Source organism: Balaenoptera borealis (genome assembly GCF_965194805.1).
Source record: "Balaenoptera borealis genome assembly, chromosome: 14".
Classification (NCBI taxonomy): domain Eukaryota; kingdom Metazoa; phylum Chordata; class Mammalia; order Artiodactyla; family Balaenopteridae; genus Balaenoptera; species Balaenoptera borealis.
The window spans coordinates 61,485,170-61,504,386 of NC_138875.1; the positions used below are offsets into that span (position 1 = coordinate 61,485,170).

Consider the following 19,217-nt stretch of genomic DNA (forward strand, 5'->3'; position numbering starts at 1 on the left):
CTTAACAGATCTCTTTGAATTCTGTCTTTGGCCCTCAAATCTATGGTTGAATAAATGCTAGCAGTGAATCTGCTAAAGTCAGATCAATAAATGCTAACAGTGAATCTGCATATCAGATCATGTTTCCTCAAAACTTTCTGGGACACTCATTGCAAATTAAATAAAATTCCAGCTCTGTCACCTGTGGTGACAAATCTCCCTCACCTGGGCCCAGGCTTCTTCTCTGCCACCACTGGCTGGGGCCCCTCCTCCTGACCACCTGCCCTGCGTGGTTGCTATCCTCCAAAAGGAGGTCGCAGCCCCCCTGGCAGGCCAGTTCTGCGGCATTGTTCCTATTTCTGGGAATCATTCCTGGACACCTCGCCCAAAAGCAGCCTTTCCAGCTATTTTCTGATTAGACAAATCTTTCTATGCCTAAAATAGCTGATTGTTTCCCTGACAGAACCACGACTGACATAAGGGTTCATGAGCAATTTGGGGATGAGCTTGTGCTGAAGGTAAAAAAATACATTTTATGACAAGTTGAGTGAAAATTATTCAGCAGCATCAATATTTCAAGTTGCCTGGAACCCATCTGAATTTCAGAATGAAGAGTAGAAATAATTGGAAAAACTCTGCTGAACCTAAAACACAACTCAGGTCCCCAAGTATGAAGGTCACGGGGTCACAGATTTCCTCATTTTTATTAAGGTGTGCAGATATAATGAGACTTTAAAATTTTCCTACAAGGCGTCTACTCTTCCCCATGAGCTTGATCTCAAAGGGATTTTGAGAGGGATGGTGAGGAGCAGGGGCATGGAATTCAGTCTGCCCATTTGTGGAATTTCAGTCTAAGGAACATGGTTTTATTCTGGTGGCAGCTCAGTCTTCCTGATTCCTGCCCTCTCCATAATATGTGGGTGCACAAGGCTGTGTGGATGAGCTGTCCCCGGGCCCTCTACCTCTTGCCGAGTCCCCACGTGAAGTGGCTGGTCTGGCCTGGTCCCTGAACTGGGACCTGCTAAGGACGGTGGATCCTGTCTAGGGCTGGGGCCCCGTGCTGTCACCCACTGTTCAAGCCTGTGCCTCTGTTCCTTGCTTCTGGCCACAGATCCACCTCCACTGTGGCTTCTTTGTTCCTCTTTGAGCTTCTACTGGTTCTCTGGTCTTAGAACACTCACGGCCCCCCTCGGGGTGTGAGGACTTCCTGATCCCTGGCCCAAGAATCTGCCTGTGACCCGTGCTGCCATGTGGATGTGGAGTCCACATGGATGTGGGCCCTCCCTGGTCTTCCAGATGGAGCAGGAGGCAAGTCCTCCTCTGCTTCCAGCTTTCCTCTGAACACATCTAATCTGTGTCCGTGCTGAGGTTTCTACCTGGAGAGGGGACACAGGTACTGTTCTCTTGGCTCTTGGTCTCCATGGACGGGGGCGATATTTTCACTTCCGCCTCTTCTCAGTCAGGGAACCCCTCTGTGTCGTAATCTCCCTTCCCAATGTCCAAACCGGACGTCTGACCAGCACACAGGACTTTGCAGAAGAGGGTAACATGGTTAAGAGGATGTTGATGGTTACGGTGGGTGAGTCATAAAGAGAAAGCAGGAGCTGGGGATCCTAGAGGGAGAGGGTAGGAGAGGTGGTCTCAAGTTACCCACCCTGGCCAGGGCATCCGGCAAGCAGCCCAGCCCAGCCCAGTGTTCCCAGTGTGAGCTCGGAACCTGCCCCCCATGAGCTCTGAGACCTTGAGTGGGTCACATAACTTCTCTAAGACTCAGTTTTCTCACTTGTAAAGTGGGGATCATAATGGGACTTACCTCACTCAGTGGTGTGTTGTGTTGTAGGAAATAATGGCTGTGAATTCATTCCAGGCACTGGGCACAGCCTCACGCACAGAGCAGCCCCAAAACCCAGGCTGTCATGAAACTGTCAAGGAGGACCCTTGTGAGAACAAAGAGGGCAAACCGGCTATGAGCACCGCCCGAATACAAGTTGTTACTCCTTGTATGACGTTCAGTTGGAAAAGGTTGCAGGGGATGGCCTCGCTGGCACTATGAGACATCTGTGAAGTAGGGGTGGGTTGCGACAAGGACCGGAAATGGAAAGTGATGAAGCTGGAGACCCGGAAGAACTGGAAATGAGGCCAGTCAATCAAGCAGACATGAATGAAGGTGAGGCTACAGATAAGGGGGAGGGAAGGGGGACCTATGTGCTAAGGGGGTTGGCTGCAGTGTCGAACTAAGCAGACAAAGTTGTAGTTAAACAAAAAACCTGCATGAAGAGTCCATGTAATCGCATACTGCTTGGCCTTCTGCTGAATGTGATTATGCAAATGAATACATCTGTTATAAGACTACATTCACAAGCTCTGAGAATGACACCCATCTTCCTTGGAGTAGATGATCAGAATTTTTTTTTTCTTCTTTGGCATTTTTATTTTTTTACCCTTTTCTTCAGAAAGTCCATCATTACAGGTTCTATCCAGCCATGTGACACTCCTGGTCCCAGCACACACCCCAGAGGCCTTTGTCCATGAGGTCAGCAACGTTCAACACGTACCTGCAGAGCGGTCTGAAGTCCTACAGGCCATGGACACACTCCCACCCGAGCAGGGCAGTGACACCCTCAGCTCCCCAGTCCAAACTATCCCCCCCAAGCAGGCTGACACCCCCAATTCCCCAACCCAAAACATCCTGCCCAAACAGGGTGACTTTCTCAGTTCCTCAGCAAAACCCATCCCACCCGAGCAGGCTGATGCCTCCAGTTTCCCGGAAAAGATCATCCTGCCAAACGAGGGTGGCATTCTCAATTCCCCAGAAAAAACCATTCTGCCCAATCAGGCTGACACCCCCAATTCCTCAACCCAAACCGTTTCACCAAAGCAGGGTGACACTCCCAAGTCCCCAGAAAAAAACATCCCACCAAAAGAGGGTGAAATTCTCAATTCCCCCCTCAAAACCATTCTGCGCAAGCAGGGCAACACCCTCAAGCTCTCAGCCAAAACCATTCTGCCCAAGGAGGGTGACACCCCCAAGTCCTTAGAAGACACCATCCAGCCAATAGAAGGCAACCTGCAGTCAACAGATGAAGCCATGGAGGTCCTGGAGGAGGACCTGGTGAAGGTGATCCTGAGCACGGAAGACTTCGAGGTGGCGCTGAAGGAAGCTGGGGAGAGACTGGTGGCTGTGGACTTCTCGGCCACATGGTGCAGGCCTTGCAGGTCAATCAAGCCCCTTTTCCAGTCCCTGTGCATGAAGCACAAGGATGTGGTGTTCCTGGAAGTGGACAGTGACGAGTGTCAGGGGCTGGCGAAAGACTGCAATATCGTTTGCATCCCAACCTTTCAGTTTTATAAGAAACAAGAAAAGGTGGGCGAATTTTCTGGTGCCCTTAAGGAAAAACTCGAGACACTCATTACAGCATTAAAGTGATTGTGTGTTCTGAAAGCATTAGGAATAGTCGGCTGTTCATAGCTTGTGATTTTTTATTTACAAAAAAAGATGAGGGGTAACAAAACTGTGTGTCCAAGTGGCACCTGCATGTGAATCAGAAATAGTAGCTCAACCCTTTCCAAAAAGCAGTCAAAGCCCTAACGCCTATTGTGACTGTGTTCTTGTTGATGGGACAGTGTGATATTAGAATTTCCTTTGGTGGAGATTGGAAGTCCAGTTGTCCCCTATTTTTTAATCTTGATTTTTTTTTTTCACTCACTCTTGAAAATTCAGCTCGTGTAATCCTAGTGGCAACATTGGAAATTTAGACAATTCTTCTGTAGAAGGACATGTTTTAATGATGAGTGGAAATTTCTGATGTTCACATACCTTTGGGATTTCTGATAAGAAAGTAAAGAATTTGAAGGATTCACATATATCTAACCTCCTTCATGTGCAGGAAGTGCTATGGAGGCCTCAGGAAATGTCACGGGCTCCACAAACATCTAGGGGATTCTTTGGTATCACAGCTGAGACCAAGGCCATGTTTCCAGATTTTAAGTTCAGGCTTCTTTCTACTGATCCAGGCTCCCAAAATCTGAGACAGCTCAAAACTTCTGGTTTTCTCAGACCAAGAGCTTTATGGTTCAAGTTTAAATTAGTGTGATCCTTGGTGCCATTATGACATCAGCACCCTAGTAGCAGAGTTCCTGCTTTGTCATCCTGGTAACTGGGTTTCTGCTACCTGTTCTCAGATGTCTCAGAGTGTGTGTGTGTATACACATATATATTGCATATATATGCATATATTTTAATATATACAATTTGGTGAGTTTGGACATATGCATACACATGTGATACCATCACCACCATTGAGGTGATAAACCTACCCATCATCTGTTTCCACAACTTTCCCTGTGTGTCCCTTTCCTTGGTGTGTGTGTGTTAAGAACACTTTGCATGAGATCTACCCTCTTAACACATTTTAAGTGTACTATAGCATATTAACTACAGACACTATGCTGTCCAGCAAATCTCTAGAACTTATTCATCCTGGATAACTAATTTTATACCCACTGAACGACAACTCTGCATTTCCCCCCATTCCCTGTCAGCCACTGTCTTATCTTCTGCTGATCTAGAATGTTTTAAAGAATTTGAACTAATTGTCCACATGGCAAAAAACAGGATTCCCTTTAAAATCTTGAATTGTAGCTTTTCTTGAAAAATTGTAAAATCTGGCAATCCAGGCTTGCATGACCTCAAGAAACTGCTCTAACCTTAGGGACTGAGTGGCAGCTTGCTCCGTTGGATGGGGCATGCGTTCTTCGGCTCTGGTGAGGAACCTGGCTGGCTTCTGCATTTACCTGGTTGAGTTACGATCCCTCCTTAGCTGCAGGAGTGGGATGGTGCCAGCAACTTCCGTTGTGTGACGACCCTGACTCTCCTTAATATGTCAATCATGGACCTCGTTTGAGCGTTAAAACAACTACCTAACAACAGCAAACAAAATACCATACATGCTACTGTAGAGCACAAGGAACTATATTCAACATCTTGTAATAACTTATAGAGGAAAAGAATCTGAAAAAGAATAGATATATATGTATAACTGAATCACTTTCCTGTTCACTTGAAACATTGTAAATTAATGATTGAATCTATCAATTAAAAAATAAAAATAACCCCCCCCAAAAAACCCAAAATACCATACATACCCGGTCTTTTTTTCCAAAAGGATTCAGTATGACCTGCAAAATGTATTAATGATAAGGTTAATAAACTAATATGGGGAAATTAGGAGCATAAAAATAAATAATATGTCAATAATATATCTGAGGGCCGGTTTCACTCCCTGATTGAGTGGCAACTTTTGTTCCGAGCTTCTTAGCAATGAGGGGGTGTGGGGAGAAAAAGGAAACTCAGTGATACACAGATATCATTACCGGAAAGGAGCAAACATCGGAATTGGAAAAAGGAGTCAGAGCTTTCCCACAACTGAATTTCAGAATGAAAATTTTCATCTGGGACCTTAAGTTTGAGACATTGAATAATGGATGGGGTTCTTGACAATGTTTTTTTATATTCAATTCAGAAACAATTTTCATCTGACTAATCCTGGTAATAATCTTTCATAGAAGCCAAAGCTGTCATCAGAAAGCACTTTTCAATGAAAGAATCCTGGATTCAAGGTGCACAAGCATGTAGCTTTTGTATTTTCATATAAAAGGACTTTTGCTTATGATTCATATAGCCCATCTGTTCTTTTCCTCTGATAGACCTTCCTCTGACTTTTTTACTCGGATTTTTTCCTATTTCCCATGTTGAACAAGTCTGGGTTTTTTTTGGCCGTGCTGGGCAGCTTGCGGGATCTTGGTTCCCTGACCAGGGATCAAACCTGTGCCCCCTGCAGTGGAAGCGCATGCAGAGTCCTAACCACTGGACCGCCAGGGAAGTCCCAAGCCTGGTTTTAACATGACTCTATCTGCTTAGCTATTTAGGCCCATACTTCAGTGGGTTAACCCAACCCCTCTGTTACCAAAGCCCTGTTTGGACAACTTAGCCCCCAGCGATTTGGAGGACCAGAGGCCCTGAAATCCAACATTAGTGAGTTACACCAGCTGCTTTTCCTGGGACCTTAGTATTGAAAACATTTCTATCATAGGTCTTTCTTCATATTTAGGTTACCAAGTGATAACACGGACAATGACCTAAAAAAAAATCCTTAAAAAAATTGTGATAGATTCTGCAGGTGATTTTATATTATTCCTAATGTAGTTAAGGGAGGAGAGCAACGCACAGCTCTGGGAGGGCAGCTCCGAGGCCAAGACAGTGGGATCGAACGTGTGGCTCTCGATGATCTAGTTTGATCCAGGGAGAAACGCTAAACTATCAGAGAATCGGTCCATGCTCCTCAAACCACCCACCCTCAGCCCCATTTCTCTTGACTGGATAATAGTCAAACAGCAGCCAGGACGAAGGTATGTTCTCTGTACTCAGAAAGCTCAAGTATGGAAATTCCATTTTCCTGATTAAGAAAGAACCACGTACTTAAAAAAAAATGAGCCAAGCAACTGTTATCCCTCTACTATTTAGCATGAAGGAGAAGTAAGACCCACTTCTAACTGGAAGGAGGATTCCAGATAATCATATTGGCTGTCAACGATGCTAATCTAACTAGAGTCTTAATAAGAATCAATGGAAAACCTGTTTTAATTGATAAGAGAGCTCAATAAAATGGCAGTATTCAGAGTAACATCCCAAAATCAATAGTTTCCTTTTGATTCAGTGATAAGTAATTGGGAATCTTCATGGGAAAATGTCTCATTTGCAACAGTGACAAAAAATAAAATATCTAGCAACGGTCCTAAGTAGAATGGTAAGGATTATTAAGACTAAATCTAAAAGTTTGGAGACATATACAACAAGTAGGTCTGAATGAAGTGAGACACAGTCTCTTGGAGAGAAAGATGGAAAGATGTTGAATCTTTCCACTTAATTAGTAGACAATATAATTCTAACCAATATCTCAAGGAGGTCATTGGGAGAACTTGACAAAATACTTAAATCATAGATAGGAATAGTAGGAAAAAGTCTAAAAGGAGAAGTAATGAAGAAAAATTTGCCCTATCAGATATAATTAGTATAGTAATTGTGTGTAAGTGTGGTGTTACCAATAGTTGTATTGATGAATGAAGAAAAGCGAGCAATGAAACATAATAATAACCAAGAATCAGACTTTGCTATGTAAGTAGTAATTTAGGAAAAAGAAAACATTTCAGTTTGAAGGATCGTGACTAGATATATTTTTCAATTGTATGGCAAAATTTAGATCTTTGGGGAAAAATTAGTTCACATCCTATTCCCATGCCAGACACCAAATGAATAAAAATTGGATTAAAAAATTTAAAAAATGAAACGTGAAATCATTTTAAAATGGAAGAAGATTTAGTTAAACATTCATCTGATTCATGGGTGGAAAAGGATTTTCTAAATACAAATGCAATTAAAGAGTTTTGGTCATATAAAACATTTAAACGTTCCCATTCCAAAATATAAACACAATTAACAAGAAACAAAAACTGAAAAAATATTTGCCAGATATGTGACATAAGAGTCAATATTTTTACTAAAAAATGTACTCCAGCAAATCAGTGAGAAAAATGGAACACCTCAATAGAAAAATAAGCGAAAGACGCAGTTCATATTAGGGTAAGAACAAATTGGTAATAAACGTGAACACTTTTCACTGATAGAAGAATACAAACGAAAGTCAACCAGACTTTAGTAGTAGGGTTAGCAAGGATGTAGGGAAACAGTCACTCAGGAGCTGAAGAGAGTTAAGATGCTACAAACCTCGGAACACAGCAGAACCACAAAGGTGCAGACCCTTCGTGAACTTTGACCTGTGCATTGGTCTGCTTGGGCTGCCACAGCTCCAGGACAAAATCCCACACACTGGGGGATTAAACAACAGAAATGTCTCTCTCACAGCCATGGGGGCTGGAAATCCAAGATCAAAGTGTCGGCAGGGTTGATTTCTGCTGAGGCTTCTCCCTGGCTTGAAGGTGGTTCCTTCGCACTGTTCTGTCTTCACACACCTCCTGGGTGTCTGTGTGTCCAAATTTCCTCTTCTTAGAAGGACACCAGTCAGATTGGATTAAGGCCCACCCTAATGCCCTCATTTTAGTTAAATCATGTCTTTAAAGAACTTATCTTCAAATACAGTCATTTTCTGAGGTACCAGAGGCTGGGACTTCAACATATGAATTTTGGGGAAGACACAATTTAGCCCTTAACAGCTCAAGATGAGGCTCAGAGCCCGGCCTGAAGACTCCTCTGGGCTGCATCACTGACACCGTCATTTCCAAGGAAGGCCTAGGAGCCAGGGAGCACATCCTGACGTTGCATGTCAGAGAAGGGGGGTGTCCTAGGAAACTCTGCCCCATGGCCCTGTGGAGTCAGCCCCGAAGTGGAAACAGGGGCTTCTCCAAAGACCCAAGAGGAGACTGTGCCAGGGGGTCCGTGGTCCCCCTTGAAGGCAGGACCTTAAGCACAGACCAAGAAACCATGATGCCGAGGCCTCAGATGGCAGTGAGGCCAGTGTCCATTGCTCCAAATGATACTCCCACCTTGAAAAAAGGCTGGGGGTGAGTGGGGGACCCATCACCAAGCTCTCGTACCCTAGGGCAAAAGGCATGCTCTGACTTCCTACCCTCAAGCAGGCTGGACGGTGGGAGGCCGTGTCAAACTCCTTTCTGCTCCCCACGCAGGAGGAGGGGGAGTGAACTAAGCGTGGTCAGGGTCATGTTAAATCAGCGTTTCTCAAACTAGCGGTCATAGAACCACATGCGGTGCTGTTAGACACTCAGATACCTAGGACTCTGTTCTCAAGAAATCAGATTCAGTAGCTGTGGGCCGGGGCCTAGGAATCTCTCCCCATAGTTAAAGGAAAACCGTCCAGCCATCCATAGTTCAAGTCCAGCCCCCATAAGCTCCCGTTCTGAACGTGCTTCCTCAACTCAGGACATCTGCTCTCCGGCATAGCGTCACCTTTCTCTAATCTCCACCCTCCTTTCCAGAAACCCCAAGCCCTAGCCCACAGGGTGGTCTTATCCTAGATTCGGGTCCCTCCCAGCAGCCTTTGCTCCCTAAGTCTCAGAGACTCCGTTTAGAATACCACCGCCAGGGAGAGAGGGCCACACGGGCCATACAAGAGGCTCGGGCTTGGGTGGGTCCAGTCTCCCCTGAGATCTCCCCACTAGCTTGAATGCCCACTAGCGTGCCCCTAAATCCTCTGATAATCCAGAGCACAACTGCTGTAACAACCACACTTCCACGACAGAATCTCTCCTTTGGGACTGAATTGCCGAATCCCACAAGGACCTCTCCCCTGCAGGAGCCGCTTCCTACCTGACCCTATGACATGCGAGGCTGCTGCTTTTCCAGTGGAGTTAGGACTTCATGTTATTTTGTTGTTCTTATTTTTTAGCCACACCTTGCGGCATGCGGGATCTTAGTTCCCCGACCAGGGATGGAACCCACACCCCCTGCAGTAGAAGAGCGGAGTCCTAACCACTGGGCTGCCAGGGAAGTCCCTGGACTTCACATTGTCTATGGAACATCCTTACTTCATCCCCTCTCTCTCAACTTGGCCCTGAAGACCTAACTGGAATAAGAAAATGGGTTCATTGCTGAATCATAGTTACAGGCTGTTAAAAGATACACTGAGGCATATTACAATTTTTAAGCGTTTATTTGAGCAAAAACTGATTCCAGTTGGGCAGCGCCAAACCGTTAATTGTTAGGGGGACTCAGCCGACAAGAGCTGGGGAAAGACTGACACGGAGAAGGTAGGGAAGCAAAGCAAGGAAATGGTTGGACTGCTGCAGCCTGAAGCCTGGTTGGCTGTGATCCACAGGTTTCAATTTCTTACCCTTGAGGCATCTCAGGCTTTGGTTTTGGTTGGCTTGCAGAGGCCACCAAAGCCCTGGAGCCACTTCTGTCTAATGGGCTCCTTGTTTAGTTGCTTTAACAAGGGCTACAGGCCGGAGTCCTCCTGGAGCAGGCTGTGGGGTCTGGGTTACATGCCTCCTAAGGGTCTGGCTAGACGGAGGGCCTTCCTTCCCCCAGTCCATGCTTATAAGACATACGGGGACCGGGAAAGCAGGACTCTGCTCTTCCAAATTCACTCAGAAATGAAAAATGGAAGCAAGAGAATAAAAAGGTCCAAATATGAAGAACAGGATGATCCCTATTTTATTTGAAAATGGAATAAAAAGCATAAAGTGTTGTCATTGGCTCTCTCTGTATGGATATTTTTTCTTTCATTCTATTTTTTTCCGCTTACTTATAATAAAAGAAAAAAACCCAAACAAACAATTAATAGAGTACTTTGGAGACCCCAGTTGCTTAGAAACCGCTGGGAAATACAAAATTTGGAAGGACAAAGCAAAGGGGAGTGAGCACACTGGCCCAAGGTCACGGGTGCTCCGGTGGAGTCTTTGAATGCTGAACTTAACCGCAGGTCCTGTGTTCCAGTTGTGCACTCTGGGCCTTACCCGGCTTTACAGGACAGATAGTCATAGAGACTAAATCAGTAGCAGTTCTTCTTTTGGAGATGAACCGCCTTGGTTGTCTTGGGTGTCGTGGGGTAGGTGATATATTCGCTTTCTGGTGGCAAGTGACGGAAACCCAACTCAAACCTGCTCCAGCAAAAATGGAGGGAGTACTGGTTCTTGAAAGTGGAAATTCTAAGGGGACAAACTGCTTCAGGTGGGTGTGGGTGTTCAAACAACAACATCAGGACCTGATGTTCTCCACCTCTTGGCTCTGCTGCTCGTGTTGATTTTAGCATCGCTTGCTTCCCTGGTTTGTGATCACAGATAAAAAGTGAGCCTGTTTCCTAATAACTCAAACCAAAGTCCCTGGGAAGACTTTGACTGTCTAGTCATATGCCAATCCCTGCACCATCCTGAGTACTTGGGGGAGACCTTGCAGGCCTGGGTCACTTTGCCCCCCACAGCAGGGTCAGTGCCATGAAAGCATCAGAGCTAAGCAGGACCACGGGGGGAGGGGGAGGAGGGAAGAGGTGCTGGACAGACTAGCGTGTCTGCTGCAGGGGACGGCGATGACGTTGGACACACTGCGTTGGACCAAGGGCTACACCAAGAATGTGGTCAGCATCAATCAATTCCCGTGAAAAACCCAACCTGATAAGAAGATGCCATGTACTTACCCAGTGTCTTTCAAACGCCCCTTCTCGTTTCATTGTAATCCAGTCTGATTTCCTTAAGTCTGTATCTATAGGACTTAGAAACCAAGATACTCCGTGCCTTATTCAAATGACAAATTATCTTATGGTAACACTTGAGTTTCGCTAAAGATGGCATACGGAATATGAATCCAAAGACAGCATGAAACACTTAGCAACTAGATACTCAGAAAGATGCAAAGGATATGAACAAGGTAAGACAATTTTGGGGTTTAAGTGATGCTTTAGAAATTAATTTTTCTGTAAGTATGAGCAATTTGATTTCATAGTGGGGATCTATACAGACTGTTCCTTGGATGATCAACACGTTTGTCTTTCTGAGGCAGAAATGTTCAAATAAATTATACTTAGCAAATATGGAAAAGATGTGGTATATTGTTGCTTAGAGAATTCCATTGTGATTTGGGGCAGGTTTTTAAGATCTTGCAAGGGAACTGTGAAATGGTACATTCTATGGAGATAGAAGTTAACTAAAAAACAAAATAAACCAAAAAGTACAAGGAGAAGATGGCTGCAAATGCTGAAATAATAGTGACCCTTTAATCAGGAGATCCTTTAACACCCACGGTGAAAAGTGTCAACCAGGGCAGCAGTGACAAACACTGGGGTCAGCATAGCAAGGAGCCAGATAAAGCTTCACGGTTTAGGAAAATCAGGATTTTTCAAATTCTAGAATGGAAAAAAGAGATTGATGTGAATATGAAAAAATGGAAAGCCGTACACATGAAGTTAAGGTTGGTAAAAGGGCAGTGATTGAAACGGAAGAAGGTGAATTGTGAAAACTGAAAGGAAATGTGAGCATTCTGTCGCCTGTTGATAGGAAGTGTAGTGCTTTTATGCGCACCTGTTCAATCATCTTCTTTTAGGTCAAGATGGCGACTTCAAGCAAGAGTGAGACCTGGCGTGGGAAGCTCGGAGAGGAGCAGGGTCGTTCTGGCATCGAACGTGTCTGTGGACTTGATTGCTGCTTTCACTAAGCACCCCGGGGGGTCTCTGGCCTTCGGAGACCACTTACTGGTGGGGCTTGAGGAGGGCGGACAGAAGGGCTGCTTCTCTCTCCCTGCCCCTTGGTCTTTGACAGGCAAAGCTAAATGCAGGTCTAATGACTCATAGATCAATATCTTTCAGGGACATTAGCACAACTTGGAGAAAGTCACCAGTCAGCTAATGATTCTCAGTGTAGAAATGGCAGAAGAGGCTAGCCGCCTCCCAGAGACGGTTTTAAAGAAGGTTTCCTTTAAATCATGCCAGTTAACAAGGGCCAGGCTAGAGTGTGTTGTCATGCTCTCACGGACAAACAAATGACTGGAACTGGAGCAGCGTCTCAGTGAAACGATTCAACATTAGTGGATTTGGGTGAGCTCCTCCCCGTGTTCATCCCCTTAAATAATTTGATCTCTCCCTCTGAGGGTGAAATCACTCATATGATAAAGATGATTACTTTCAAATTATCTCTGCTTTTGCATCTGAGGTTTTTTAAAAAGCATTTACAAAGCCAAATTATAATCCCACTTTATTTTGGATTGCTACGTTCATATATGTCTATAGATGTAAAAATGCTCAAATAAAATCGGTAGTTGTATATGTTGCATACCAGCTGCCATCGTTTCTCCTCTTCAAGCCCTATCCATGGTACCGATTCTTTCCTTGTGTGCTTTAAAAAGAAAGGGGCCAAGATTTATTATGTGTGGTTCAGACACTAAACATGTTTACAGTTGATATTCAGGTTGAAGGCAGAAAGATGGGTGCATACGCCAGAAATGAGCTCTATTCAGAATTGACAGAAAAACTGTTTTGAATGAGGTGAATAATCAGAAACCACAGGCCGTCCTCTGGGAAAACTGTTTACAGGTACATGGGACACCAAAAACTCCTCTGTTTCTAATTAAAATTAATAAATTGATTTGTAATTCTCAGGATTCTTCTCTACCTCATTGACTTGCTTAAATGTGAGATCTTGATAACCCTTGTTTATCCTCTTGGATGGAGATTCGATGCCTTTCCAACAATTCAAGTGAAACACATCCAAACGTCCCCTCTCCAGGAGGGAAGAGTTGAGCTGACCAGCAGGGGCATGGAGAGTTCCTGAAGGTCAAGGGCAAGCAGAGGTCTCTCTCATCCCAGGCAGCAGAGGACGCCAACAAGCTGAAAATGAAGCAGTGACGATGAGACCCAAGAAACTGGGAGGGGACTGCAGAAGTTTCTGAAGCCATAAGGGTGATCTGTGGGTAAAAAAGTCAGAACCTGGTTACCGGACATGGGAACAAGATGCACTCAGGGAAGATGACGGGGCAAGGGGTGGGAAGTGGAGGAGGTTGTCACCTGGGACAACCAGGGATGAGTGGGGCACAGGTATGGTGCAGAGGTGGGTCACCCTGGTTTCAGGGGCCGGAGTCAGGATGGACAAGATCTTGGCATTTGAGTGCTGCCCTGGCTATTGCACTTACACTTACGATTTCTTAAGTAGATCATGGGGCTACACCAGAAATCTGAAATTGCATTGCTTATGAAAATTTGAGAAACTGGATGGCTGTAACTAGATTATGTTTACCAATCTCACTCTAAATTAAGTAATAGGATGGGTGACCAAAAAGTCCATCTGAAATACAAGATGTTTAATCCTGTAATGGGGTTTGCTGTCCCTTGATTAAAGACAAAACATAGTTTACTAATGTGTGGGGAAAAAGAATGAGCTTTGAGGTCTGAGTCTGCCTTGGGCATCCTATGTACTTCAAATTTTGATCATTTTCAACCTTATTATTTAAAGAAAAGAGAGACACCTGGATATGTATAATAATCACTGGCAAATTTACACATAATTTAGGTAAATACTATTTTCCACTATGCCTCAGTTATTTTTTTAAGGGAATTAGAGGCAGGGAAATAATTTTCACATTATGTAAAACAATCTGTTGATTGAATGTCTTTTATATTTTCAATTAGTGGTAATTATATTGTCACCTCTTCATGTTATTACATTTCTCTACATTGGGTTATTTGTCAGAGACGATTTTAACCAAATTCGTAAGTTGATGTGAAGTTTATTAGTACCAACTCTAGTGGACTGAATGGTGGCTCCAAAGACATTAGGTCCCAGCCCCAGGAACCTGTAAATGTTACCTTATTTGGAAAAAGAGTCTTTGCAGATGCGATTAAGTTAAGAATCTTGAAATGAAGGGATAACCCTGGATTATCTGGGTGAACCCTAAAGGCCTTCACAGTGGCCTTATGCGAGAGAGGTAAAAGAAGACTCAACACACACACTCACACACACACACACAGACAGAGGAGAAGACCATGTGAAGATGGTGGCAGAGATTGGAGTGATGGGGCCCCAAGGCAAGGACTGCCAGCAGCCACCGGAAGTTGAAAGAATTAAAGAACAGATTCTCCTCTAGAATCTCCAGAGGGAGTGCAGCCCTGCCCACACCTTGATTTTGGACTTCTGGCCTCCAGAACTCGGGAATAAACATCTGTTGCTTCAAGCAACACTTAGTGGTAATTTGTTACTGCAGCCACAGGAAACTAATACACTAATGAATAAAATATTTTTGCAAAAGATGCATAAACATAAAATAGCAATGATAGGTCGGTGTTAGGATACACTTATGGGCAATGTATATGTAATAAGCATTTCTAATATGATGTTTTCTTTAATGGCCTTAGAAGTTTGTATTCTGTCCAGTGATGAGAATATTATTCACACACATATTTTAATTTTCTCAATCATCATAGGATCAGGTAGCATGGACATGTTTGTTATTTTTTTCATAATCTATAAACCATTGCATGCAAAAAACAATTGTGTGTTTTACTGTATTTCTCTTTCTTTACACCAGTTTTCTGAACAAAGAGGCTGGTCAATATCCCGGATCACACGTGAAAGATGACCTATGAATATTTTTTTTTGACAAGGAGATTTTAAGGATGTTTTAAAAATTAATTTTATTCAAGTATAGTTGATTTAGAATGTATTAATTTCTGCTGTACAGCAAAGTGATTCATATATATATATATATATATATATATATGTATTCTTTTCCATTATGGTTTACCACAGAATATCGAATATAGTTCCCTGTGCTATACAGTAGGACATTGTTATTTATCCATCATATATATAATAGTTTGCATCTGCTAATCCCAAACTCCCAACCCTTCCCTCCCTCACCTCCCCTCCCCCTTGGCAACAACACGTTTGTTCTCTATGTCTGAGAGTCTGTTTCGTAGATAAGTTCATTTGTGTCATATTTTAGATTCCACATATAAGTGATATCATATGGAGTTTGTCTTTCTCTGTCTGACTTACTTCACTTAGTATGATAATCTCTAGGTCCATCCATGTTGCTGCAAATGACATTATTTTATTCTTTTTTATGGCTGAGTGGTGTTCCATTGTATATATGTACCACATCTACTTTATCCATTCGGAAAGATGACCTATAAGTGTTCATTAACACATTCATTGGAAGGCAAACAAAGCTATAGGAAAATAGGAGATTGCAAGGTGGTGTTCGAACAGAAGGCATTTCTGGGACTTCACCCTGCATGGGTGAAAGAAAGGGTACGTGCCGGAACAGAGGAGCAGTTAGCCAAGGGGAGCTGCCCCAATAGAAAGCCACGTTCCTGTGCTCAGTTCAGAATCCACTGGTAGAAGAGATGGCTAAGTCCCCAGGAGGAAGGAAAGAAACACTGTGCGATTCCCTCAGGACTGCCCAGAGGGACCTCTGGCCATTGACTCGGGTCACTATACAATAGGGAGAAGGAGGTACCCAGACTTTTCTAGGGTTGTTGGGCCAGTCTCAGCTGACATGGATACCGGAGATCTGAAATGCCACCTGTGTGTGCCCCTCACCTCAGAGTCCTGGCTAAAGGGTGCCTTACAGTTGGCCCCTTACAGCCACACATCCACCTGACAGTCATTTTCTCGGGCCCTGAGTGTGTAATTGGCATCTCATGGTTTCATAAAGGAGAATGTACAATCAGGGACAAAGCATCATTTACTACACTGCTAACGTGCAGTAATTTATATGTAAATATAAATTCTGGAATTTATGTACTCACTTCCACGATTACTAGGTCGTCTGGGCAGGCACAGTCTAATTTCACCTTAATGTATTTCTTCTGAAACTGAACCAAACTAGTAAGATGCATGAGTGATAGACCACACATTATCCAGGCTGCACTTTATATGGAACTATAGAAACTTAAAGGACGAGCCATTCACATTAAAATCCATAGCTCGCATCTGAATTGTGATTTCACTTCCATTCTTTAGCTTGACAGTTCTTCAAAATTCATGATTCTCTTGATCTTCGGCCAGATGAAAAATAGGAATAAGTATATCCCGTTTGCCACGTGTTCGTTTTATTTGTCTGCGCTTGTCCAATCACCTGGGCCAGGACAAAGGGGAAGAAGCAGCCTGGCTGACGGCTCAGCCTGCTTGCTGACTCTCGCTTGTCCTGAAGGTGAAACCGGCCAGAGCAGGGGATGGATGTTGTAGTGGAGCCCGGATGTGTGTGTCACTTGTCTTTGCCAGCAGGTTCCAGCCCTGGGGGTCAGTCACTTAAAGGGAGGTGGGGGGGAAGTAAACAGCGTGTGAGAAAGATAAGCCATGCGTGTGTGTTTCCAAGGGTTCCAGTAGTTTTTAAAAATCACATCTGTAAGGAAGTAAAATCTTGTGAACCACTGAGGCTAGGCTAAATTAAATTTCTCAGAGCCTTTTTTAAAAAATTGAAGCACAGTTGATTTACAATGTTGTGTTAATTTCTGCTGTACAGCAAAGTGATTCAGTTATACATATATATACATTCTTTTTAAACATATTCTCTTCCATTATGGTTTACCATAGAATATTGAATATAGCTCCCTGTGCTATAGAGTAGGATCTTGTTTATCCATTCTATATATAACAGTTTGCATCTGTCTCAGAGCCTTTTAATTCCAAAGAAATCCTCCATCTGAGGAAGCAGCTCAGTGAGTTTCCGTGATATAGCCATGTCATTGCATTGGAATAAAATTAATCTACATACTTGGCTTCAACTGCTGATAAACATATAACAAATAGACAATGGCTAGAGCCATGGCACCAAGTAAAGTGCTAAGGACATTTACAGTGTTGGATGCTTCCTCTATCACGTTGTGCTATGAACTTGGTGTACACGTTTCATGGTACAAACTCTCCCGGTGAGTGAGTCCATGGGGGTCAGTGGGGTCCGGCCATACCTCCAGACTGACTTGAATGAACGGTGACTCTAGGGTTCCCACCCACCTCGCAGGTGCTCTGGTTGTGGTGAGTGAACTCATCACATCCATGTTTAGAATGAACTATTCAGGTTCCTGATTGGTGACTGCTCAGGCCCCGCTAGGCTGGGTTTGTACTTAATCCTGGGGTCAGCCAGCCTTCATTCGGGCTATAGGCGTAAACCACTCTTTGAGGACTACAGGTCCTTATTTATATCTGCATTAAAAGGTGACCCCCCAAACGCATTCATATTCTTATTTTTTAATCTCATGACTAGGAACTTAATATGCTGATGAGATATAGTCCAGACTTAGGCGACAGCACAAAGTTCAACAGGAGAACTAAAGAGAATTCCTTTGGGAGTAACTCTTTGTCAGACTGTGCTATTGAGTCTCCAGTGGTGACAGTTCAATTTTTTTGATTATTTTCTTTAGATAAAGTTATGATTCTAGTTATCCCAAGCTATATAACGTCTAAAAAGGGAGCCAAAAATGGACATTCATGCCTGCCCAAGAATGAGCAATTATGAAGTTAATAACAGCAATGGTGACATTTACTGGGCACTTACGAGTGCCAGGTATTGTGCTCAACCATTTACAAGTATCACCTCATTTAATTTTCACAACAACCCTGGGAGGTAACTAGTTGTATTATCCCCTTAGAAGTGAAAGGCCAGGAATTGAACCCGGATTGGAGTGAGCCTAAACTCAGATCCCCAATATTGTTTAAAATGGCCAAGAAAAGTGAGGTAAAAAGAGCCCTTGAGGCAGAAGGAGACAGCCAGAGCACTGTTACAGATGGAAATGATTAACCATGTGTGCTGAACAAAACCAATGCTTTTATTTTTTTATTTTATTGGGGTAAAATATGCCTAACATGAAAATTACCATTTTAACCATTTTTAAGTGCACAGTTCAGTGGCATTAAGTACATTCACATTGCTGTGCAACCGTCACCATCATCACCTTCAGAACTTTCTTCACCTTCTCAAATGAAACCCTGCACCCATTAAACACTAACTCCCCCTCCCGCTCCCCCAGCCCCTGGCCACCACCATCCTACTTTCTGTCTCTATGAATTTGACTACTTTAGGTCCCTCATATATTACAGTAAATGGAATCATACAGTATTTGCTTTTTTTTTTTTTTTTTTTCTTTTTTGGCCACACGGCTTGTGGGATCTTAGTTTCCCGACCAGGGACTGAACCCCGGCCCTCAGCAGTGAAAGTGCCGAGTCCTAACCACTGGACTGCCAGGGATTCCCAAGAATCATACAGTATTTGTTCTTCTGTGTCTGGCCTCTTTCACTTAGCATAATGTCTTCAAGATTCATTTGCATTGTAGCATGTGTTAGAATTTCCTTTTCAAAGCTGAGTAATACTCTGTTGTATGTGTATACTATATTTTGCTTATCCATGCTTCCAACTTTTTTGTTCTTAAGAAAAAACAAAAACGCTTTAGGAAAATAAATTAAACGTTCTAGTAGAAAATCTTAGAAAGGTGTGTGCGTGTGTGTTTACCTGGCCATAAAAAAGTGCCATGATCTTGATTGAAATGGTCAGATATATTTGAAGCACCTCCTAACTCTCCCAGAGTTAATTTTTTTCAGCTCCTTCTCCTAATGCACGTCACGCATTGGATGATACTTGCTTAAGTCCATTTAGACCATCAACCTCTTCAGTACTGAAATTAAGTATTGGTTTCCTTTGTGTCTGCCCGAGCCTGTGCGATAGAGCACTTTGTCCCAAACAAGACATCAAGTAACAATTGGAATAAATGAATACAAAGAAACCA

General features: G+C 43.5%; 1 protein-coding gene across 1 annotated transcript; it reads left to right on the forward strand.

Moving 5' to 3' along the window:
* Positions 1–112: 112 nt before the first annotated feature.
* Positions 113–15,188, forward strand: TXNDC2 (thioredoxin domain containing 2). Its single transcript, XM_082353800.1, has one exon. The coding sequence runs from the start codon at positions 2,375–2,377 to the stop codon at positions 3,404–3,406; it is 1,032 nt and encodes a 343-aa protein (XP_082209926.1). The 5' UTR covers positions 113–2,374; the 3' UTR covers positions 3,407–15,188.
* Positions 15,189–19,217: the final 4,029 nt, after the last annotated feature.